The sequence below is a fragment of the Oncorhynchus keta genome, chromosome 7 (assembly GCF_023373465.1).
Source record: "Oncorhynchus keta strain PuntledgeMale-10-30-2019 chromosome 7, Oket_V2, whole genome shotgun sequence".
Lineage (NCBI taxonomy): Eukaryota > Metazoa > Chordata > Actinopteri > Salmoniformes > Salmonidae > Oncorhynchus > Oncorhynchus keta.
In genome coordinates this window covers 35,970,624-35,997,513 of record NC_068427.1, presented here as the reverse complement: position 1 = coordinate 35,997,513, position 26,890 = coordinate 35,970,624, and the positions used below count along the sequence as shown (strand labels likewise).

At 41.2% G+C, this 26,890-nt stretch overlaps 1 protein-coding gene across 1 annotated transcript in view; it reads left to right on the top strand.

Moving 5' to 3' along the window:
- The first annotated feature begins 1,129 nt into the window (after positions 1-1,129).
- Positions 1,130-26,890, top strand: part of LOC118385852 (low-density lipoprotein receptor-related protein 1B-like) — a 359,442-nt gene continuing 333,681 nt past the window's right edge. Inside the window, exons 1-2 of the mRNA XM_052521799.1 lie at positions 1,130-1,208; positions 1,863-2,003. Of these exons, the coding sequence (XP_052377759.1) occupies positions 1,130-1,208; positions 1,863-2,003 (220 nt within the window). The remainder of the gene's footprint in view (positions 1,209-1,862; positions 2,004-26,890) is intronic.

Here is a 26,890-nt window from a genome sequence, read left to right as displayed (position 1 = left end):
TCACAACAGCAAGATTTGTGACCTGTTGCCACAAGGGCAAACAGTGAAGAACAAACACCATTGTAAATACAACATGGATTTATGTTTATTTATTTTCCCTTTTGTACTTTAACTATTTGGACATCATTAAAACACTGCACATAGACATATGACATTTGGAATGTCTTGATTCTTTAATATTTACTGTTAATTTTTTATTTGACTTTAGTTTATCTATTGCACTTGCTTTGGAAATGTAAACATATGTTTCCTAGTTTCCCATGCAGAGAGAGAGAAAAAGGGAAAGAGAAAGAAAATAATATGCCTGAGCATTAATGCTTTTAAACAAATGATTCGTTCTCTGCAGGATGGAGAGGAGGAGATAGTGGTGGGTAACACGGTGTCAAATCTTCAGCAGAGCATGTGTGAATGATCACACAGAGTGTCTGACAGCTCCCGGCAGGGAAACATGTCAACATGCTGACAGATGCCCTGCTATTGGAAGGTTGGGATGAGTTTTTATTTGACCAGGTTATCACTTTGGTCAGGGCTGGGCAAAAATTATAAAAAGTACCACAATCAATGTGGTACTTCATATTCAATGTATCAAAATAAACTAGAACATTCTTGTATTTTATATTTTAAACTACGAAATTAAATTAGAAGCAGGCCTCCGAACAGCTACAACATTTTCAGTAACGGTTACAGAAACATTTGACTTACTCTGACTGGGATATGTTATTGTTTATCTACCTTAGTTGAATGCACTGTAAGTCACTCTGGATACAAGTCTCTGCTAAATGACCAAAATGTCAATGTATATGTGAAAAAGAACAAAATGAACTGCGGGACAAAGCAGAAAGATGACTGTTCCCAAATAATCAGCGAGTCAACTAAATATTTTCATCATTGTCACGTTGTATAAATGATTGGAAAAAGGCACAGTATTATGTAGAGGGTTTTAAAACTCCACCCAAAAATACAACATGCCAAACAAAAACACAGGGACAAAGCCCAAACCAAAGAGCGTGGTTACACCTCTAATAAATACACAGAACGAGACCCATAATACACTACATGGGGTGAGATCCGTAATTACAAATGCACAACAATACACGAGACAAGACCTGTAATAACGAGTACACAATACATGCAGCATGATCGCCAAAACCAAAAAGCAGAGGTACTCAAGACCAACGGCCATGGGAACAATAACCAACAAGACAATGGTGAACAGAGGACACATATATACAATTACTAATCAGGGGAATTGGAATCAGGTGTGCGTAATGAGACATTTCAGTGACGCCTATAGGCCGATGACACAGACCTCGGAACGGAGCTGTATCCCTTCTAGCCGTAACCCTTGCATATGTATGTCTCTTGTATTGTTGGCTGAGGCTTTTGGCTAACAAGCAATCAGAAAGTGTCTCATTGTGTCCAAATTATGAATTGTGAATAAGCTCTGTATTGCAGAGATTGTTAAATATTTGATCTACAAAACCTTGTGATCTACAAAATATCATTTAGACATCACCACCACTAAGTAATGGGCTTTTATAGCTATCACTCTTAAACAAAGAATTCTTAAAATAGCTTACTCACAGTGAATCTCCATTTTCTCTGAAAAAGGTATTTAGTTAAATGAACTTTATTGATCCCTAGAGCGGAAAATTGGGTAAGGAAGACCACATCCATTATTTTTCATGTTTATAGAAACTAGAGTACATGTAATAAGATCATCTCTTTTAACAAACCTGTAACCGCCTCAAACTAAATACACAATCACTTCATAGTCGTCCGACTACAGGTGGATGTTTTGAATGAAACATGTAAGCCATCCATCCCATCCCCTCCATAACATCTCTATCTCCTCTCTCCAGCCACTCTCCTCCATCCAGAGCCCATACTGTGTGACGTAGGGGAGTTTCACTGCCATGACCAGGTGACCTGTGTCCCAAAGGGCTGGCTATGTGACAGGGAGCCAAACTGTCCAGATACCTCGGATGAAACACAAGACAGATGTAAGTCACTCACTCACGCGTTCATGCTACCATTCACCATACACTTCAATAGCGCCAGACAGATGTAATTCACTAATTCATTTACTCGCCCATTCACCATATACAGTACTTCAAGGTCACCATTTTATTTCACATTCTGTGATCTCTTATTCCATGGTTTTACTTGCCTTTAACTGAACAAATTCTTTAATCGTTCTGCAAATTCTGAGCATAAAAACGGGTATTGCTTCATGCTTATATCCATTTTAGATCTTTTAGCACATTTTATTATATTTTATGATATGAAATGTAGCAGGGTGACCAGATAAGAATCCACTGCAGTTGCTGACAGATACAGCAGCTTTTACTGTCGACACGTTCACAATTCTCTCCATAATGTTACATCTTGATATTTATAGTGGAGGCTGCTGAGGGGAGGATGGCTCATAATAATGGCTGGAATGGAGTCAATGGAATGGTATCAAGCCGAGTGGCGCAGCATCACTACAGACCCTTGTTCGATTCCAGGCTGTATCACAACCGGCCGTGATTGGGAGTCACATAGGGCGGCACACAATTGGCCCTGTGTCGTTAGGGTTTGGCCAGGGTAGGCCGTCATTGTAAATAAGAATTTGTTCTTAACTGATTTGCCCAGTTAAATAAATAAATACAATTCAAATTAAAATCAACCACATGGAAACCATATGCTTGATACCATTCCATTGACTCCATTCCAACCATTACTAGCCGTCCTCCCCTCAGCAGCCTCCACTGCTTGATAATGATTACAGTACCTTTCCTATTGACCTCCTGTTTGTGAGAAGATGGTACAGTATTTTACTTAACCATGGCATGTATTCCAAGGTTGCAGTGGGCCTTGTCTTCCCCGCCTCACCAGGTATTCCATTATCATTTAGATTAATTGTGTTGGCTCCATTTTATTTACTAAGCCTGTAGGGAGAAACCCCTGAATATTCATCATGGGAATTTGGTGCAGCTCATTATCATGGATTATGTATTTTTTTTAAAGGAATTAGATCAGCTTTGAGTGCTGCAAAGAAAAGCACAGTGAAATTAAACCACCCCTGTTTATAGGCTACCAGTGCTTTGGTTCCAATACCTTACTCCATGCCCAAACTGGACATGTGTGTGCCATGGTGGGCAAATTGATTTTGTACCCCCACACCAAATCATGACACGCAGGTTGAAATACCAAAACAAACTCTGAACCAATTATATTAATTTGAGGAAAGTTCGAAAAGCATTAAACATATATGGACATTTAGCTAGCTTGCAGTTGCTAGCTAATTTGTCCTATTTCGATAGCTGGCTTGCTGTTATTGGCTAATCTGTCATGGGATGTACACATGGAGTTGTTATGTTACCTGAAATACACACGATCCTCTACTCCAACTATTAATCCACACATAAAAAGGTCAACCGAATCATTTCTAGTCGTCTCTCATCCCTCCAGGCTTTTTCTTCTTCGGACTTTATATGGTGAATGGCAACTATAAGGTGTATAACCACAACCAACCTCCATCCATATTTAAATCGCCCACGTGGGTATAGCCAATGAGGAGATGACACGTGGGCTTATGCTTTTAAAAGCCAATGGTGAGATGGAGATGGCAGAGGAAGGACTTGCAGCGTGTTCTGAGCCACAAATAGAAGCAATTTCTATTTAAACGCCTGTCAACGCAGACGCTCGTTGGTGCGCGTGAGCAGTGTGGGAGCGATTATTGAATAACATGTATGTGTACATTTATTTTGCAAAGCTCATGCACGCGACACGAGTGGGTTGGTCAGCATGTTAGAGTAGGTTTTCCAAGAGTTGGTCTTCCCCCCCTTTTGGTTTCTCCCTGGCACTACACAGCTGATTCAAATAATCAAAACTTGATGATGAGTTGGTTATTTGAATCCACTGTGTACTGCTAGGACAAAAAGCTAAATGTGCACATAATGGGGGCCCCAGGACTGAGTTTGGGAAATCCTAGTGATGGGAAACCAAGGCTTTTTAAAGGTGTTGTTGGTGCTCTCACCATATTGTTCTGAAAAATGTTTCATTACTCAGGGCATCAGTATCTGTTCACAATGCACATTAGTGATATCTGCTGGTCAGAAATAAATATCAAATCAAATTTTATTGGTCACATACACATGGTTAGCAGATGTTATTGTGATTGTAGCGAAATGCTTGTGCTTCGAGTTCCGACAAGTAATATCTAACAATTCCACAACAAATACATCTAAGTAAAGGAATGGAATAAGAATATATAGATATATGGATGAGCAATGTCGGAGAGCATAGGTTAAGATTGCAATAGATAATATAGAATACAGTATATTCATATGAGATAAGTATAGTGCCTTGCGAAAGTATTCGGCCCCCTTGAACTTTGCGACCTTTTGCCACATTTCAGGCTTTAAAAAAAAAAAATTTACTAGGCAAGTCAGTTAAGAACAAATTCTTATTTTCAATGACAGCCTAGGAACAGTGGTTTAACTGCCTGTTCAGGGGCAGAACAACAGATTTGTACTCAAAGAAATAATCATAAAAATTATACCATGCGATTGTGAGGACCGCTCCACACATAAAAATATTTTTCAACCTGTACAGGCTTCATAAAATCACAAATAGCATTTAAATATTCACATACTTTTCATACAAACCCCTCAAAGACACCAATACTACTTAGGCGGCCCACAAGAATGGAATGGTCTGCCGTATGAAAAGCTTTGGCCAAGTCAATAAAAATAGCAGCACAATATTTCTTAGAATCAAGGACAATGCTGACATCATTGAGGACCTTTAAGGTTGCAGTGACACATCCATAACCTGGGCGGAAGCCAGACTGCATACCCGAGAGAATACTATAAACATCAAGAAAGCCAGTCAGTTGATTATTGACAAGTTTTTCCAAAACTTTTGATAAACAGGGCAAAATAGAAATAGGCCTATAACAGTTAGGATCAGCTTGATATCCCCTTTAATTAAAGGACAAACTGTGGCTGCTTTCCAAGCAATGGGAACCTCCCCAGAAAGGAGAGACGGGTTAAAAAGGTTGGAGATAGGCGATGATAGGGGCAGCAACCTTAAAGAAGAAAGGGTCTAAACCATCTGACCCAGATGTTTTTTGTGGTCAAGTTTAAGGAGCTCCTTTAGCACCTCGGACTCAGTGACTGTCTGCAGGGAGAGACTTTGTAGCGGGGAAGGGGAAAAAGAGGGAGAATCATTGGGGATTGTCACATTAGAAGGGGTGGGAGATGAGGAAATGTTGGACGGGCATGAGTCAAATACGAGACCTGACTTAATGAAGTGGTGGTTAAAGAGCTTAGCCATGTGCTTCTTGTCAGTAACAACCACATCATCAACATTAAGGGACATGGGCAGCTGTGAGGAGGAGGGTTTATTCTCCAGGTCTTAAACCGTTTTCCAGAACTTCTTGAGGTTAGACCCACAGAGAGATAACTGTTCCTTAAAGTAACTAATTTTGGCCTTCCGGAAAGCCTGGGTGCCCTTACTTCTCATTTGCCTGAACGACACCCAGTCAGCTTGAGTATGCGTGTGCTGACCCTTTCGCAAAATGCAATTCTTGAGGTGGGGTAACTCAGGTAACTCAACCCCAACAGTGCATGTGTGCTGGAGGTGAGCGAAAGCTCGGGAGAGAGGGGTGAGGGTGGTGGGGGTACCTGTACCAGACAGGGGGAGACAGGCCAGGGCAGTCGGTGAACAGATCAGATCGCCAGGTGGAATCCAAGCAGCAGTGCACCAGGCAATGGGAGTAGGTGTCACACCCACTTGGGGGAAACTTTTATTTCTGGAGGCCAGTGAATTGTCTTTGAAACAGCAGGAGGGGGCTTCAGAGGATGCTTCAAAGACTCCTGACACTTGTTGGGCCCAAAGGCCTTTTACTTCACACCTAGTGCTAATTGAATTTGTATCTGGCTCAGTTCCAGGTTGGAATGGTGTCCTCAGGTCTTTGCTGTTTGTTGGCTAGACCACCCTCCATATAGCTTGGAAAAATAAAACCTTGGAAGCAGTACTCTCTCCAATTAAGGCCATACTGTGGAGGGTAGCATCCTGCATATGTACCTGCTGAAAAATCCAAGTTCACCTAACTCCAAATCTATCCTTTTGTAAACATAGGTATTCCTTTTGTCTTAGATGGGATTTGGCAGTGTGCAGTGATGATGGCGATTTCATGGTCTGTGGACCTATTAGGGTGGTAAGCAAATTTTAGTGGGTCTAGGGTGACAGGTAAGGTGGAGGTGATATGATCCTTGATTAGTCTCTCAAAGCAGGGAGTTCTATGGGGGAGTGGGAGTGCTATGGGGCGATAGTAATTTAGTTCCGTTACCTTGGAATTCTTGGGCACAGGAACAATGTTGGACATCTTGAAGCATGTGGGGACAGCAGACTGGAACGGGGAGAGATTGAATATGTCCATAATCACACCAGCCAGCTGTACTGCACATGCTCTGTGGACGCGGCTAGGGAAGCCGTCTGGGCGGGTAGCCTTGCAAGCGTTAACATGTTTAAATGTCTTACTCATGTCAGCCATGTAGAAAGAAAGTCCACTGTCCTTGGTAGCTGGCCACATCGGTGGCACTGTGTTATCCTCAAAGTGGGCAAAGAACGTGTTTATCTTGTCTGGCAGCAAGACGTTGGTGTCCGTGACGTGGCTGGTTATCCTTTTGTAGTCCGTGATTGTCTGTACACCGTGCCACATACGTCTCATGCCTGAGCCGTTGAATTGCAACTCCACTTTGTCTCGATATTGATGTTTTGCCTGTTTGATTGCCTTGCAGAGGGAACGACTACTCTGTTTTTATTCTGCCATATCCCCCCTAACCTTTCCATGGTTAAATGTGGTGCTTCCTGCTTTCAGTTTTGCGTGAATGCTGCCATCTATCCACGGTTTCTGGTTAGGGTAGGTTTTAATATTTACAGTGGGTACAACATCTCCTATACACTTATTGATCAAATCAGTAACTGTCTCAGTGTACACGTCAATATTATTCTCGGAAGCTACCCGGAACATATCCCAGTCCGCGTGATCAAAACAATCTTGAAGCATGGATTCAGATTGGTCAGACCAGCATTGAATAGGCCTTAGCACAGGTGCTTCCTGTTTGAGTTTCTGCCTAAAGGAAGAGAGTAACAAAATGGAGTTGTGGTCAGATTTGCCAAAAGGAGTGCGGTGGAGGGCCTTGTATGCATCCCGAAAGTTCAGAACTTCCAGTGAAGTTCCTTGAGGGCCGTCGTGGTATCGGCTGTGACCGAAGATAATTCTCTTGGGAGATAATACGGTCGGCATTTCACTTTGAGGAATTCTAGGTCAGGTGAAAAAAAGGACTTAAGTTCCTGTAAGTGTTACAATTACACCATGAATCATTAATCATCCTTCTGTGGCTCAGTTGGTAGAGCATGGCACTTGTAACGCCAGGGTAGTGGGTTCGATTCCCGGGACCACCCATACGTAGAATGTATGCACACATGACTGTAAGTCGCTTTGGATAAAAGCGTCAGCTAAATGGCATATATTTATTATTATATATTATCATGAAACATACACCCCCGCCCTTCTTAACTGAGAATTCAGATGGCTGTACCGACTCCGACAGTATATCCCGATAGAGCCATGTTTCCGTGAAACAGAGTATGCTACAATCCCTGATGTCTCTCTGGAAAGCATCCCTTGCTTTGATCTCGTCAACTTTGTTATCTAGGGAATGAACATTAGCGAGTAATATACTCGGAAGCAGTGGTTGGTGTGCGCACCTCCTATGTGTGACTAGAAGACCGCTCCGACTTCCTCTTCTCTGGCGATGTTGTGTGAGTCTGATTATCAGATACTGTAGGCATTCTCTCTCGCCAGTGTTTTCATCAAAACTCTGTGGTGCAGCGGTAGGTCGTTGGCTTTAGTAGGCTAGTATAATTTGGTACACCAGGTTTGCATTTTACATCATGCTTCCCTTTTTGACAAAATACAGCCTTTGTTAGGAGATATTGTATGTGTTATCAGTGATGGCACCATACAATACTTTATTAGTACTTTGTGTTGAATGTAGTATGATTGATGGATGTATCTTATCCAACCAAATAAGAGGCTCTGTGTTTAAGGATGTTTTTCTTTGGACATTACTTTTCCCAGTTGAACTCCATGTAGTTGTACCCCACCCTGCATATTCCAGGGAACGGTCATGTCATGGTACCATTTGCTGGTACCGTTTGCTTGTCCTTGGCCCTGCCTCTCCCTCAGTGGAGAAGTGTAATCACCACATGTAAAGCCACAGAGGGGAGACCAGCCAGGCATTCCATTACACACGCGCACGCACGCACGCACGCACGCACGCACACACACACACACACACACACACACACACACACACACACACACACACACACACACACACACACACACACACACACACACACACACACACACACACACACACACACACACATTCCATTCCATTAACGTGAGACTGTAGTAGGCCACTGGTTCAGATGCTCAGCCACGGCATAGCTTACCCTGCAGGGACTGGACTGCTGACGCTCGCTACCAATACCATACTGCACCAGGGGAACTAGAAAACAGGACACTCTCCTGAAATGGCTAAAAGAAACACCAGTGAAAGTGGCAATTCTGGGAGTCCCGGAGCAAAGCAGACAGTCTCGACAGAGAGAATGAAGAATTAAAATAAAACCGTGTTTGGGAGTCCAGAACATTTTGAACCTTAATCGATAGAAGGTACATTTATTTCAATATACAGTGAGCTCCAAAAGTATTGATACAGCGACACATTTTTGGTTGTTTTGGCTATGTACTCCAGCAATTTATATTTGAAATGATACAGTATAATGATGATGAGGTCAAAGTACAGACTGTCAGCTTTAATTAAAGGCTATTTTCATCCATATCGGGTAAACATTTTAGACATTATAGTACTTTTTGTACATAGTGGGGACCAAAAGTATTGGAACAAATTCACTTACATGACTGTGTATTAAAGTTGATAAAAGTTAAGTATTTGGTCCCATATTCATAGCACGCAATGACTCCTTCACTCTACACATTTGTTGGATGCATTTGCTGTTTGCTTTGATTGTGTTTCAGGTTATTTTGTGCCCAATAGAAATGAATGGTAAATAATGTATTTTGTCATTTTGGAGTTACTTTTACTGTAAAGAGTAGAATATGTTTCTAAAAACTTCTAAATGAATGCAGATGCTACCATGATTATGGATAATCCTGAAGGAATTGTGAGTAATGATGAGTGAGAAAGTTAGAGAAGCACAAATATCATACTCCCCCCAAAATGCTAACCTCACTTGTTATTGTAATGGTGAGCGACTAGTCAGCATACCTTGGGGATATGACATTGTGCGTCTATAACTTTCCTGAAATGCAATAAGGAGGGGACTTGCAGTGCGTGGAGAATCTCAAATAATACAATGTTTTATATTAACGTTTGGCTACGCAGATGCTTGTTCACACGCACAAGCAGTGTTAGTGAAATGATTGAATAACGTATGTGTACATTTATTTTACAATGCTCAGGCAAGCAATGTGGTCGGTGCGGTTTGTGTGTAACTATGAACTGGGTGATTCGAGCCCTGAATGCTGATTGGCTGACAGCCAGTTTATAATAGCAATAAGGCACCTCGGAGGTTTGTGATATACAGTGGCTTGTATTCAGACCCCTTGACTTTTTCCACAATTTGTTATGTTACAGCCTTATTCTAAAATTGATTAAATTGTTTTTTTCCTCTCATCAATCTACACACAATACCCAATAATGACATGAGCATAAGTATTCAACCCCTTTACTCAGTACTTTGTTGAAGCACGTTTGGGAGCAATTAAAGCCTCGAGTCTTCTTAGGTATGATGCTACAAGCTTGGCACACCTGTATTTGGGGAGTTTCTCCCATTCTTCTCTGCAGATCCTCTCATCTCTGTCAGGTTGGATGGGAGCATCGATGCAAAGCTATTTTTAGGGCTCTCTAGATATGTTTCATCGGGTTCAAGTACAGGATCTGGCTGGGCCACTCAAGGACATTCAGAGATTTCTCCCAAAGCCACTCCTGCAATGTCTTGGCTGTGTGCTTAAGGTCATTGTTCTGTTGGTAGGTGAACCTTTGCTCCACTCTGAGGTCCTGATGGCTCTGGAACAGGTTTTCATCAAGGATCTCTCTATACTTTGCTCCGTTCATCTTTGCCTCGATCCTGTCTAGTCTCCAAGTCCCTACCCCTGAAAAACATCCCCACAGCATGATTCTGCCACCACCGTGCTTCACCGTAGGGATGGTGGCAGGTTTCCTCCAGATGTGACACTTGGCATTCAGGCCAAAGAGTTCAATCTTGGTTTCATCAGACCAGAGAATCTTGTTGCTCATGGTCTGAAAGTCTTTAGGTGCCTTTTTGGCAAACTCCAAGCGGGCAGGCATGTGCCTTTTACTGAGGAGTGGCTTCCGTCTAGTCAGGCTACCATAAAGGCTTCATTGGTGGAGTGTTGCAGAGATTGTTGTCCTTCTGGAAGGTTCTCCCATCTCCACAGAGAAACTCTAGAGCACTGTCAGAGTGACCATTGGGGTTCTTGGCACTGTATGGCCATTATACCACTGTCACGAATCCCGCCGAACATGGTGCCTCTTCCTGTTCGGGCGGCACTCGGCGGTCGTCGTCGCCGGCCTACTAGCTGCCATCGATTCCCTTTCCTTTTGCTTCTGTTAGTTTGGTCTAATTGGTTACACCTGTTTTGTAGGCTATTTAAGGGCACTAGGCCCGCTGGCTATTGTGCGGGCTTGTTCTCTGTTTTATGGTGTTGGTTTAATTTGTGGTCTCTATTTTTCCGAACAGTTTTAGTCCTGTTTGTTTGGACGGATTGTTTCATGCGCCCTTGTGTTTTGCATTTTTTGCTGTCATTGGAATAAAGATCCACGTACGGAACTAACGCTTAACTCCTCCACTCACCATTCATAGAAGCCGTAACAACCACTGCTAAGAGCTGTGTCCAGGCACTCGCATTGCGCATAACAACAGCCCTTAGCCATGGTATTGTGGCCAAAAACCACACCCATTCGGGCCTTATTAAGCGTAATGACAATCAGCCTACAAAGTGAAGTGCATTCATGGATGCCAAGGTAAGCCAGGCTTCCCACAAAAATGTAACAATAAAAAAAAGAAACAAACTAATGAAATTATTTCTCTTTCGTGTCTATCTGTGTTTCATAATTTCCCTTAAATTCGCAAGAAGCTGAATCTATTTCACCAAAGAAAGTATCCGAGCGAGGCAAACATACTCTTTTTAGCCAGACAGCATCAGATACATGGGCTACACATACTTAAACAGAAAGGCGCTGTTTTGCTGTTGGTGCATATCAATATATTCAGGGATGACCCATCAGGTCTACACATTTCTGGGGGTGGCACTGGTGTGGCCAATCAGATTTCAGGGGCAGCTATGGCTACCCTGGGCCACTTCCTGGACACACCACTGTGGGAGACACAACATCCTGTGTACCATTCAAGTGTGTATAGGACAAGTAATGGTATACATACAGTAGCTTAATCACATTAGATCATTTAGGACAGGTAACTTATTTTGTGCCAAGGTTCTCTGGAGTCTGGAATGATATCCGTTGTTGTTTTTGTTTATTTGAGTAGGAAGAGATTATTAATAAATGGTATATTGTACGTTTTAAAACCATTCCAGTGTGTACACGATGACTACCGATATACATGTACAGTAGCTTAATCATGTTAATATAACTTAGCAGACAGGTAGGTATATCTCAGCGCCAAGTCTCTCTAGAACAATAAGCATTGTTGTTGTTGTTGTTTACTGCATATATGAAAATATTATTAATAAGTGGGAGTGCAGGGGCCTCCCAGGTGGTGCAGTGGTCCAAGGTTCAAAACGTACAATATACCATTTGTGCCACCAGAGACCCTGGGTTCAAGCTCAGGCTCTATCCCAGCCAGTCGCAACCAGGAGGTCCATGGGGCAAAGCACAATTGGCCTAGTGTTATCTGTGTTAGGGAGGGTTTGGCCAGTAGGGATCTTAGTAGAACCCTATAAGACCCAAAGGGGCTTAGGTGGTGGGTGTGACAGGTGGAGTGGCAGAGGGCGTGGCAATGTACAAGGTTGGCCCGTCAGCATGACTTGTTTGTCTTTTTCCTGCGATTCTACATACGTGACTGACCAGCTTGATTCGGTCATATGTAGCAAATTTTTAGAAATTATATTTTTTACATTGGGATAAAATTAGAAACTCAGAGCTAGAAAATTGCATATCATACACTACAGTTGAGGAACAATGGAAAAGTAATTCTGCTTTGAAAGTTGATACCCCCTGTGATTATTATTATTTGACCCTGCTGGTCATCTTTGAACGTTTGAACAACTTGGCCATGTACTGTTATAATCTCACTGGTTCCACTCTAGGTTTCTTCCTAGGTTCCTGCCTTTCGAGGGAGTTTTTCCTAGCCACCATGCTTCTACATCTGCATTGCTTTCTGTTTGGGGTTTTAGGTTGGGTTTCTGTATAGCACTTTGTGACATCGGCTGATGTAAAAAGGGCTTTATAAATATATTTGATTTATTGATAAACTTGTAACCTCACTTTTGAGAAAATGGCCATTGAATGTTTTGGTACACCTACTGGGGAGCTCTTCTTTTCCCCTACTGGGGAGCTCTACACCCATTCAGCATTGTTCACATCCTCTTTAGCTCCGCCCATCTCTTTAAATATTCACATGTGAATCCATGTACCAAACAACCAAAGATTTCAAGACTAAAGGCTAGTTTATATTACGGGTGTGTTTGTAAATTTAATCTGGAGTGTGCTTTGGGCATTCGTAAAGCGAGAGCGTTGTCAGATTGTCCGTACGTAAATTCAGAGCGTTCTGCTGTCGGAGTGTTCAGAGCGCACACTTGACACTCTGGCTGAGGAGTAAGGTTGATCCGAGCGTTCTGCCCTAACAGCAGCAGTCAAGCACCCAAACTAACTGTCTAATGTTGGCTAGCTTGTTAGCTACTTCCAGAAACAAATGAGAGAACAGCTCACTCTGACCATTTTACTCGCCCTAGCAGAGCTAGTTAGGTTGTTTTTATGTTATACAAAGCTTTGGTGACTGCAACTGTGCTGCTGGCAACAATTTAATTATGCTTTTTTGCCAATATTTACGGACATCGGCCATATTCAATGGGTGTTGAGCGTTTGTACATTCGTCAGTTATTCTTGCTCTGGCACACTTAGACGAGAGTGCTCTGAAATTGGATTAGATAGACAGAGCAAATTTAGCAACTTCGTCTATCAACATTTGTCGCAGTGACATCATGAACATTCTATTAAACTGATTACTTGCATAGTGAAGTCTTTTGTTTTTGACATGTAGCTAGCTAGCTAGCTAAACAGTTAACCATAATCCCAACTCATGATGTTACTACCCTGCATGAACCTGCAGGTAGCTAACCAACCAGGTTCAATGTTAGCTGTCTAATGTAACCCTCTCACCAGGCTCGAATATGACTCTCATGATATTACCTTACGTAGAATATCTCAACAGCATGTTAGGTGAGAAGGACATCTCCAATAAGAATCCCTATTGTAAACTATCTAGGGTGATGACAACTAGGTTATTAACTTCAGATAGAATGATTCTAGGTTTATGTTATTGTATAAGGATATACTTTCCCATGCATTAAATTAGATTGAAACATTAAATGACTCCACCAAGGCAACATATTTAAGGTTAAATATCTGTATTATTACATTTTCATAGCACAACATCAAAAGAAATACAAATAATAAACCCCAATGAGTCGTGCACAAACCATGTCCAAATTATTTAAAGCTTGCTTAATAACCCTTTGGCCCACATTGGAGCTAAAAAAAAACGACAACACATAAAGTCCAGAAGCACCTCACGCTGTGGTTACTCACTACTTGTAGATATTCCTTCAGCGAAGTATGGCAGTTCCTTGCAGGTTTCCTCACAAAAGCCACAGCAAGCACCGCTATCAATGCAGACAGTACTCCTTAGCCGTAACCGATATCCCATGGGAACATAAACTCGTTAAGCTTTCCCAAGCAATTCTCTCTCGGTGTTACACGATGCTAGAATAACCTCAAGGCTTGTCAAGATCCTCCACGAGTTTAGTCTTTACTAAGTCTTAACAAAATTATAAAAACTCTCTTATAAAATAAAATCGGTATTTCCCTTCATGTCTTAGTAGGTATGGGCTTTGTTCTAGTTTTGTCGTCTTCTTTTATCATTTTTCTTCACATTAACAACATTACAATTCAGGAGCAATTCAATCACATTTTAAATATAATACCAATTAATTATAACAAATAAACTCAATACTTGGTTTTACCAAGAATAATCTCAATACCTGGTTCAAACAAGGGTATTACACTAACATTAGGGTATAACTAGCAAAGCAAATGGCTCTGAGATATGAATAATATTACTACACATACATAAAATGTTAGCGAGCCAGCCAGCCAGCTAAAGTTAGTTAACGGTACACTTTAACGTGAAATGAAAATGACTATCTGGCAAAATTAGAAACGTGTAATATCTGAAAATAGAGCTAGCTTGACTATCTTACCGTACACATGGATGGATGTTTCACCCTCTCTGTCAGGGATACCCTTAGTTTGAAGATGTAAGACAGGTGTTTTCTCCATCTCCTTAGCTGTCATACTCTAATTCCACTGATTTCCAAACTTGATCCTCCAGAAAGCGGGGGGAAACATTTATGCAGTTCTACTATGTGATATCTTTAAAAAAAAAACTGTGTTAGAAAGGATTACCTACACATTCTGACCAGCTCAAGTAGACAGAACCGAGCTACATGGCAGACCAATCCAAACTCATCTCTCGGCATGTCCAGCCCACTCATTATCTCAGCCAATCATAGCTAGTGGGAAGGTTCTCTCTATATTTCTCTGTGGCTAAACCAACTAGGCCCATAAGTTAATAATTGTATTCGTATTCACAGTTGGCATACAAGTTTGTTATTAAGGCACATGAAAGTTCACATGTTCCAGATGGCATTTCTGCAAGAAAATGCATTTTGTTTTATTTTTTAAAGATGACGTTCAAATGGCTCTTCTGTGAAGTAGTGATGCGTGACATACGCCTAGTTTCCTGAAACGAGTCATATATTCTGCCATGGAGCTGAGAGAAAATGTTGCAGTTTTAAAGCTAATTTGTTGCAATTTTTCATCTTTAACACTATGTTATATTGCTCAAACCAAATAACAAAATCAATACTGCTAAATTCATTGTTTTGGGAATTTTCAATTCTCCCTTACTGTCTAGCTTTTATTTTGGTTATTGTTTGTTCTCAAAGATGATAAAAAAATATATAGTTCCATTATATTTTCTACACATTTTATATCTGGTTTTAGTCGTTTAGGTTTCCATCCAGATTAATTATGTGAGATTTGCCAATTTTTGTTACACTTAGGTGTCCCGGAAATAAGCTTAGGCTAACTGCCCAAGGTTTTCAATAGCAGAAAAATCCCCAGTACAGTTTAAACTGTCTGAATGTTCTCTTTTCATTAGTATCCCAAGAAAAATAATATAACTACATTGTGGAAGCAAAAGGGTAGGTCTGCAATTTCCAGATGATTGCAGTTTTCTTAATGCACTATAGTTATTTTGAACAGGTCATGATAATTTACTTTAGGTTCATTTGTGCTGCAGTCCACTCAAAAGGAATGACTGTTGTCCAATTTCTGTCAAATCATCTTAGCTTTACATTGCTAGTAATTATTATATTTTGTGGATATACAGTACCAATGACATAAAACACTGTTGAACTAGCAATGATTTCTGATGATGCACTAAGCAGCCTAAGTTTCAGGTTTAAAAACTTTCAGGCATGGCTTCGAATTATTCAATTTTTAACAAAAATAGATGAAAACCAGGTCATGTCGCGATAACAGCCTGAGGCTATAATGCATCATGGTGGTTTTTTTCTGACTGTGTCCACAATGCAATAAATGTATTGAAAATGTGTCCATTCCCTGAGAGAGTTGGCAGCAATAGGATGGAGGTTTAAGGGGGCAATGTAGCGTAGCACCTTGTTTTTGAGCTGAAGGACAGACTAGGCCTTCTGCATTATGTAATGTTTACCTACCCTGGCTGTCCTGCAGCCCCTGTTGACTCATTGTAAAATCTGAAACACATAGACTGCATCCTAAATGGCACATTCCCTATGTACTGTAGTACAATGAGCCCTGGTCAAAAGTGGTGCACTACGTCGGGAATAGGCTGCTAGTTTGGACAGAGACATTGATCTGCAGTGAAAATAGACAGCCCTTTTCAAAGATATGATGTTTTAATTGAGAATACACATGTCCCTGTAATGTGCATGCTTTAACTGTCTTCTCATCTTATATTTCCCTTCGATAAGGGGAGGAGAAGGAGGACATGTCTCAGGTATGAAAGCCGTTCCAGGTCGTATTCTGACAGCTCTGACACGTCATTATTTTGTGTGTGACTGGAGTGACATCGTTGAAGCAGTAGGTAATTGGATCTGGTGTTTAGATCGTCGTCCCGAAGTCAGGACGCCTAAGTGTGATACAGATCAAACATAGCCCATAGTCATTTACCCCTCATTAGCATCCGGGTGCTGTTCATAATGTTCACAATGCTGCTGTCAGTGTCTTCTCTTTAACCTGTCATGTGCATTCTGTTCAGTTATGATCTAAACTCATATTTTCCCATCCAGAGGGGAGGGTTGTGTTGTGAGGCAGAGGCAGAGGGCTTTGGAAATAAGCCTTTTAATTTAGTGGCAATCTCTCCCCAGTTGGAGTACGGCTCATCTAATTCCGGAGGCTGCTACCACCTGCTTATGGAGAGCACAGAAACAGACACACCAATGATTATGTTTTCTCACCAGTGTGTGTGTGTGTGTGTGTGTGTGTGTGTGTGTGTGTGTGTGTGTGTGTGTGTGTGTGTGTGTGTGTGTGTGTGTGTGTGTCAGGCCTGGAATTTCATGATTTAGGGGCAAGGCCACTTGGCCTTAAGGGGTTGCCCAATTTGCCAGGGCACCAAGGCAGTTAACCCACTGTTCCTATACCATCATTGAAAATAAGAATTTGTTCTTAACTGACTTTCCTGCCAGGGCACTAATGCCATTAACCAAATCGATTAATTAAATTGATTCGGAAACACTATTCTGTTAAGAAAAACATAAGCAATTACTGTGGAAGATTGATTCGTTGCTTCTTTGAAATATTTTGTATGTCCCTTGCCTTAGTTATATATCTAGTACCTACTGGCTAAAACGTGATGCTTTCCAGATGATATCCCCATGGAAAAGAAAAGCTTGTAGGCCTATTGTGTAGGCTATACAATAAACCCTTTGTCCTCCCGATTCTGTAACCTATACTTACCAAACAATATAATCAAGAATTATAGTTAATGACTTAAGATGTATTGATGACTTTAAAGGAGCATTATGTAATATTTTAACATTGTTATTCAGAAAATGTTCATGAATATCTGCAGCACACCCAACACACCTCCAGGCTGTAAAAAGGCTATTTGACCAAGAAGGAGAGTGATGGAGTTCTGCATCAGAGGACCTGGCCTCCACAATCAACCCAATTGAGATGGTTTGGGATGAGTTGGACCGCAGAGTGAAGGAAAAGCAGCCAACAAGTGCTCAGCATATGTGGGAACTCCAATAAGACTGTTGGAAAAGCATTCCAGGTGAAGCTGGTTGAGAGAATGCCAAGTGAGTGCAAAGCTGTCATCAAGGCAAAGGGTGGCTACTTTGAATACTCTCAAAAATATGTTTTGATTTGTTTAACACTTTTTTGGTTACTACATGTATCCATATGTGTCATTTCATAGTGTTGATGTCTTCACTATTATTCTACAATGTAGAACATTGTAAAAAAAATAATGAAAAACCTTGAAATGAGTAGATGTGTCCAAACATTTGACGGGTACTGAATAGATTCTGATGCAAAATTGCATTCTAATTGTGCAGCTTTCCTATTTGTCAACCAAAGCCATATTATTTCTCGCACAGGGCATTAAGTTGAACAATAAATAGGTAAACTATTCTACTATGGAGGATAGCAGATTGAAATAGTGCATTTGCTGTCCGTTGCGCGACTTGTTGTCTGAGGTAAAGTGGACAGTTCTTCTAACATCTTCAAAGTGCGCCTCGGCAGAAATGTTTGTTCATTTTCCATATTTTTTGGGGAGTGGCAGCAACAATTTAGCAACAGCGCAGAGATGGGGTAGAGCAGTGGCAGCCAGTAGGGATAGCAATAGGCCTACTTTCTTTTCTAAATTTGATATAAAGACAGGTGGCGTTGCATCCCCGATGGGTCTGTCTTCACTTGAACTTCGGAGCTGCAAGGGCTGAGAGAAGGACCCGGTCATTGGCCAATATAAATGAGATATCTGAGAGTGCCAGTGAGTGAGGTGCTTCGGAGTGTGGTGATTGGAAAGAGCAGTGTGAATTTCACTGGCAGCCGGGAGAAGGGAATTATAATTATATTCAGCACCAAGGGCACAACAGCCACTTTGGCCGCAAGGCATGGATTTTTGGGGGGGCCATTATAGCCACACAAGGGTGGCTGGGTAATTCGAAGCTGTGTGTGTGTGTGTGTGTGTGTGTGTGTGTGTGTGTGTGTGTGTGTGTGTGTGTGTGTGTGTGTGTGTGTGTGTGTGTGTGTGTGTGTTCTAAATGTGCATTGGTGTGTTCATGGTGGCCTTTGGAGGTGACATACTGTATCTCACCCAAAAGATTCAATAAATAGAGGAATGAAAACCACACAGTGTACCAACAGGTATATTATATTAGAGTTTGAGTTTCACTCTTGATGTTGATTTCCCTTTGTGATTGATGAGAACTGAACTGACCACTCTGCCCTTGAAATATAGTTTGCTCAGAAATGTTTTTTTACCATGCTGCAGTGCAACTTTCTCAGAATCTTGGCTGGTTGTGTTTGGAGCACTTGAAATGGTTTGAGTCCTATTCCTGTTCCCATTGTGTTTCTAAGATGGCTGATGGTGCATTGGGAGGATAGTAGTTTCAAGTTTCAAAGTTTATTTGCCCCACCACAGGATGCGACAGGGGTAAAGCAGTAATGTGAAACTCTTAATTGAGAGCTCTTTCACAACAATGCACACAGCAAATTGGCCAGTGTTGATTTTTCTAGTGTTGATTCTTGAGTTAAATTCACCCTTTAAGAGTTAAATTAACACCCAGTGGTGTTAAATAACCCACAGTGTTGGTGTTAATAATTATTATAATTATTGTGTAGAAAAAACAGTCCAATCAAAACTATACCCACCAGTATCATATTTCCCAGCATGCTCCACTGCAGGTTACTTTTTAAGGATTGTTTTTAATGTCTGTGTTTGTTTTTGCATGCACAATAATTGATTAATTAATCTTATGCTACACAAAGATAAAATGTTATAAAAAAAAAAATTATGAATCCAATCAGTTACTGAAATGGTTGTTCCAGTTTAAATGGTTTAGGTAGTCTTCTTATAAACCTTCCTAACCCTTACAGTTGTTCTGAATGGAGGTTGCAACATTTCAAGCGTTGGATATCCTAACTCTGGCTGAATTCCAAAAGGAATTACACATCACTTTGCCAGCATAAGGTGACTTGCAAGGTTGATGTGGTCTTTAAATTATGAGTTTCGTAAGACCCCTGTGTTTGGAAAAATTCAGCTATCAAAGTAAGGCTTTTTGATATATGTAGTTTACTAGAGGTTAATATTAATGACAGCTTTTGCCTAGATGCTCACTTGGTAAAAGCCACAGGCTTTCCAAATGAAGGAATTCAATAACGATGTCTGTCACTAACAAATACGGTCATGGTAATTCAACAATTCACTCAGCAAAAATACACGCTGGGAAATACGCAAATTAGGCTTTACACCACACAGTGTTAAAACCCTACCCAAAAAGGATTTACTGTAAAACTACAGGTTTTATTTTCTTACACTGAGAAAGTGTACATCTTTTCAAACACCACAATCAACTTCATTTGAACACTTTAAGAGTTAAAAGGGGAACACTGCAACAGAGTTAAATCTTTAACACTTTCGAAAGTGTTATTTTAAAACCATTTCAGTGGGACTCATATGTTCACTGAAAATAGTGTACATTTAACACTTTTGGAGTTAAATGTACACCATTTATTTTGCTGTGCAGTGATAATAACAAAAATAATAATTGAAATTGTAATAAAAAACACATAAGAAGTATGTTATCAGTTGAAGAAAGACAACTATGCAAGTATATACAGATCAGTGCCAGTACCATGTGCAGGGGCACTGGAGTGGTTGAGGTATGTTTATACATAAAAAGTGACTGGCAGTAGGATATAAACGTAAACATGGCTGAAAGGTGACTGATAACAGGAATATATAAATACTTAGCATAATATACTAACAGTAATATATAAACTCAGCAAAAAAAGAATGTATGAACATAACCAGATTCAACAACTGAGACATAAACTGAACAAGTTCCCTGAACAAAGGGGGAGTCAAAAGTAACAGTCAGTATCTGGTGTGGCCACCAGCTACATTAAGTACTGCAGTGCATCTCCTCCTCATGGACTGCACCAGATTTGCCAGTTATTGCTGTGAGATGTTACCCCACTCTTCCACCTTGGCACTTGCAAGTTCCCGGACATTTCTGGGGGGAATGGCCCTAGCCCTCACCCTCCGATCCAACAGGTCGCAGCAGTGCTCAATGGGATTGAGAGCCGGGCTCTTCGCTGGCCATGGCAGAACACTGACATTCCGGTCTTGCAGGAAATCCCGCACAGAACGAGCAGTACGGCTGGTGGCATTGTCATGCTGGGCCTGCAGGAAGGGTACCAAATGAGGGAGAAGGATGTCTTCCCTGTAACGCACAGCATTGAGATTGCATGCAATGACAACAAGCTCAGTCCGATGATTTTGAAAAATGTTTTACCTTTATTTAACTAGGCAAGTAAATTAAGAACAAACGCTAATTGTCAATGACGGCCTAGGAACGGTGGGTTAACTGCCTTGTTCATGTGCAGAACAAGAGTTTGTCAGCTTGGGGATTCGATCATGCAACCTTTCGGTTACTAGTCCAACACTCAAACCACTAGGCTACCTGCCGATGCTGTGACACACCGCCCCAGACCTTGACGGACCCTCCACCTCCAAATCGATCCCGCTCCAGAGTACAGGCCTCGGTGTAACGCTCATTCCTTCGATGATAAATGTGAATCCGACCATTTCCCCTGGTCAGACAAAACCGCAACTCGTCAGTAAAGAGCACTTTTTGCCTGTCCTATCTGGTCCAGCGAAGGTGGGTTTGTTCCCATAGGCGACGTTGTTGCCGGTGATGTCTGTCGAGGTCCTGCCTTACAGGCTCTCAGTCCAGCCTCTCTCAACCTATTGTGGACGGACTGAGCACTAACGGAGGGATTGTGCTTTCCTGGTGTAACTCGGGCAGTTGTTGTTTCCATCCTGTACCTGTTCCACAAATGTGATGTTCAGATGTACCGATCCTGTGCAGGTGTTGTTACACATCGTCTGCCACTGCGAGGACAATCGGCTGTCTATCAGCGTCTCACAGTACGGACATAGCAATTTATTGCCCTGGCCACATCTGCAGTCATCATGCCTCCTTGTAGCATGCTTAAGGCATGTTCACGCAGATGAGCATCTTTCTTTTTGTGTTTTTCAGAGTCAGTAGAAAGGCCTCTTTAGTGTACTAAGTTTACATAACAGTGACCTTAATTGCCTACCGTCTGTAAGCTGTTAGTGTCTTAACGACCATTCGCAAGGTGCATGTTCATTAATTGTTTTTTAAAATTGTTTTATTTGTTTTATCAAACCTTTATTTAACCAGGTAGGCTAGTTGAGAACAAGTTCTCATTTGCAACTGTGACCTGGCCAAGATAAAGCATAGCAATTCGACACATACAACAACACAGTGTTACACATGGAATAAACAAAACATACAGTCAATAATACAGTAGAAAAAATATATATATATATATGGGAAACAGTGTTTAAACCCTTTACAATGAAGATTTGTGACCTTGGATTTTTACTCATTATTTTTGAAAGACAGGGTCCTGAAAAAGGTACGTTTCTTTTTTTTTGCTGAGTATAGATGTAAACAGGAGTAATAGTGAGCAGTAGCAGGATAAATAGATAGATACTAATGGTAATGGCGATCAATAATCAATTAACAACAGCGTATTGGTAGTAATAAATCAAATAAATAATCATTTAGCAGCAGTGTGAGGGGGTGTGTGCGTGTGGGTGTGTGGCGTCAGTAATGAGTGTGTGTGATGATGTATGTGTGTCACACTCTGACCATTATTTGCGTTGTTTGTTTCTATGTTTGTTTGTTTGTTTGTTTGTTTAGGGTACTTCATGTTTTTTCGTCTTTCAATAAAAATATGTATTCACAACACGCTGCGCTTTGGTCTCCTCAATATGACTATCGTGACAATGTGATTGTATGTATGTGAGTATATTTGTGTGCGTATGAATAAGAGTGACAATGAAGGTACAGTATGTGTTTCTGAGTTGGAAGAGACCTGTGGATGACCAAAGAGTCAGTCTGGATAGTCTGTGGGAGAGAGATGGCAGTAGTTGTTAGGCATTTAACAGTTTTATGGCCAGGGGATAGAAGCTGTTTGGGAATCTGTTGGTCTGAGCCTTAATGCACCGGTTCCACCTGCAGACGAGAGCATGGGGAACAGCATGTCTCGGTTGGCTGGAGTCTTTGGCAATTTTCGAGCCTTTCTCAGTCATTACCATCGTGTCGTCAGCAAAGTTGATGATGGAGTTGGAGTCATGCATGGCCACACAGTCATGGGTAAAGAGGGAGTACAGGAGGGGGCTGAACATACACACCTGGGGTGGCCCCTGTGTTGAGGGTCAGCGTTGTTGCCTACTCTCCCCACCTGGGATTTGCCCCGGGATCCATTTGCAGAGGGAGCTGTAGTCAGTGAACAGCATTCTCACATAGGTATTCATCTTGTCCAGGTGGCATAGGGCAGTGTGGAGTACAATTGAAATGGTATCGTCTTTAGATCTGTTGGGGTTGTATGCAAGTTGGAGTGGGTCTAGGGTGTCTGGGATGATGGAGTTGATGTGAGCCATGGCCTGCCTTTCAAAGCACTTTATGATTACAGATGTGAATGCTACAAGGTCATTTTGGCAGGTAGACTTACAGTTTTTGGGAACAGGAATCATGGTAATCAGTGTGTGATCACAGACTGGGACGAGGAGAAGTTGAAATGACCGTGAAGATGCCTGCCAGCTGGTCTGCACATGCTCTAAGAACGCGCCCTGGAATACCGTCCGGCCCCGCGCCCTTGCGATTGTTGACCAGATTAAAAGCATTACTCATTTCGGACTTGGAGAGCGGGGCTTGTACGTGTTTGTGTCCTCAGCCATAACCTCGGGGTTGGCTGCGACAGCCCTGTGTGTTGTGGTAACTCTGTACCTATGTGTTAATCCAAGGCTTTTGATTGGGTAAGCAGCAAACCTTCACTGTGGAGACAACGTCAGCGATGCATTTCCTGATGAAGCCGGTAACGGAGGTGCTTAGCTCATTGATGCTATCGACAGAGTTCCAGAACATATTCCAGTCAGACCTACAAAAGTAGTCCTGCAGTATAGCCTCCATTTCTCTACATAGTGTACCATTTCGCTACAGAGCGTTTCATGGGTACTTACTGTTTGAGCTTCTGTTTGTAAACATGAAGCAGGAGCACTGTTCTGTATTTCATCTCCCAACGTATGCTCTAACAGTTAATATTTTCTGTCTTTTCCTCTCACCCTCTATTAGTATTATAAAGGACAACATATCCATCTTGGCACCTGGAGACCTTAAAAAGGAGCAAATTGTATAACCTGTCAGGGTGGTTTTCATGGAACCATGGAGTGACATCAAAGTACTAACGCCTACATTAACCCCCTGCTGTTTCGACAGAGATGTTGTTGGCGCGTATCAAATTAAATTGTATTTGTCACATGCACCGAATTACTTACAAACCCTTAAACAACAATGCAGTTTTAAGAAAATAGAGTTTTAAAAAATGTACTAAATAAACTAAAAAATAAATATATATATATAGTAATAATTATAAAGTAACACAAAAAAAATAACAATAATGAGGCTATATACAGGGGTATGTCAATGCAAATAGTCCGGGTGGCCATTTGATGAATTTTTCATCAGTCTTATGGACCTAGACTTCGCGCTCCAGGACCGCTTGCAGCGTGGTAGCAGAGAGAACAGTCTATGATTTGGGTGACTGGTCTTTGACAATTTTTGGGCCTTCCTCTGACTCTACCTAGTATATACAGTAGGTCTTGGATGTCAGGAAGCTTGGCCCCAGTGATATACTGGGCTGTACGCACTACCCTCTGAAGAGCCTTACGGTCGAATGCTGAGCAGCTGTCATATCAGTTGGTGATGCAACCATTCAGGATGCTCTCGATGGTGCAGCTGTAGAACTTTTTAAGGATCTGGGGCCACATGCCAAATCTGTTCAGTCTCCTGAGGGGGAAAAGGCGTTGTCGTGCCCTCTTCACAACCTTCTTGGTGTGTTTTGACCATGATAGTTTGCTGGTGATGTGGACACCAAGGAACTTGAAACTCGACACACTCCACTACAGCCCCGTCGATGTGAATGGGGGCGAATTCGGCCTTCCGGTGTGCTTTGAGTCAGTACAAACACAGACAACACATAAGGGCTATGCCACCAAAAGTCACCAAGAGAATGAATTGATTCCCTGTAAAAATATTCTATTTAGTAATACAACATGGATAAATGCATTTTGAGCCTCTGTACTTCAGAATAAACTGTATAATGTATTGTAATGACCATAAATCAATAATTCCTATTCTGGTTTGTTTTTCAGTAGTGTAAACACAGTTATATTATGAAATAGTGCTATTGCCAAACCAATTATTATAGGCAACATAAAAACACTGGTTATAATCATATAATTATCTTCCAGGAAGCTGGATTATAGCCAGCTGTTATTGAGTTCAACTGTAGTTTACTGCACCTAATGTTTATGGTAATATGTATACCCCACACAATGCTGCAACATACAATGCCTTCTAAAAGAACGGCAATTAATTACATTTATGTGAATGGCACTACAACGGTACATGATTGTGCCAAATGTATTGATTGACAGATTATTGATAGAATGCACAATCTGTAAATGTTTTCCCTCTATGATTGGCCAGGAGACATGAAAAAATACTGCACAATGTATTCCAAACAAATAGTTTGTAGACTAGATTGGTTGTAGCCTTTTCGTTAAATAATGTACCATATTATTCATTTGAAGTCTCCCCCGCCCACCCTCCCTCTAAACAATTCGATTTGTGCGTTTTCATCTAGATTCCTCCCTTAACACAAATTATGTTACTATTTCTTCCCTTAAATTAATTTGACTTTTTTTGTGATTGCTGTGCTGCTGTGTTTTGTGTTTTTTTTCTAAATGTAAGTTGTTGTGAATTGGCCCCAGCGCCAGTCATCACCGCTTGAGGCTGATGTATGGGAATTTTATAGTACAGTAAGTGGTTTTGAATTTGATGTATTAATACTCGCAAGTTTATTGAAGTGATAGCCTCCATTTCATTGCATTTTGATGACATTACTCTGCTCTCTCTCTCACAAATGTGCATATCTAAATTCTCTATGTGATTTACATTGGATTTGTGATCAATGCACACGTCTCAGTTTTGGGTCACACTTTATTTGGATAGTGGAACTATGCTCCAACTAGTTAGTTATATAGTTATTATTAATCGTAGATGTTTGTTGATGTCCACTGGGAAGAAAAAAAACAACATCTAAATGTATATTAATGTTGAGGAGACTCGAGATGACATATGGACCGAAAGGCTTGCAGCTAATCTGGTTGACATTTAAAGATACATTAACAGGGACAACATGAATGCCACTGCCTCTCAGAAAGAATACAAACAGACTATTCCTGATGCAAACCTTAATAGTACAATAACATATAAATATTGCAAAATATGATATTTGTCTGAGAAGTGAGCTAAAGTGAATCACTGGCCCACCCACACTCTAAGCGGTCTCCTGCCCTTAAACCAAGAGCACAGTGTGGGGGAAGAAGGGGCCATTCATAAAGAGACTAAACACAAAGAACAAGTAAACAAACACCAACTAATGAGACCTAGTTACCATCCAGGGGTTCTGCAAAGTGAGGACAGGGTGACCACGAAACCATGAAATGGAACCTCAGCTCTTATATGTCATCAGAACAATTTGCCTCCGTTGTCCTAAGGGCAGGAAAATACAGAGCAGAATCTCCTTCTGGCTGTAAGCAACATTTCAAATGTCAACGACCTGAAGGTCACTGGGGGAGAAAAGGTTATTTGAAAAGAGGGTAGTTTTAAGGTTGTTGAGGCTATTGCATGTAGCGTGGTGAGTTCATTTTAGGCTTACTCTTGGAGCCATATTTTCTTATGTATTGTTGGAAGCTACATGTCTTTTTTTCCAAACCTAAAATACACCCACCATTGTTTTCCTAGATCTGTTCTTCAAACAAATTAACTGGCAATTATAGTACTCTTTCAGACAGACCTTATAAATCTGAGATGTCAAACTCATTTTCCCCCGGGGGCCATGTTCGGTCTGCAACGAGGGCCGGACAGCCGCACTGAAAATTTGATATATTTACTCACCCTCAAAATTGTCCTCTATTCATTGTTTTTGGAATCTTCAATGCTCCCCTTCTGTCTTGCTTATCTTTCAGTGATTATTAGCAAGCTGGACACAGTCAAGGAACTGTATGAATGTAGGTCCATTATCATGAGGAGAGTAGAGGAGAGAAGTGG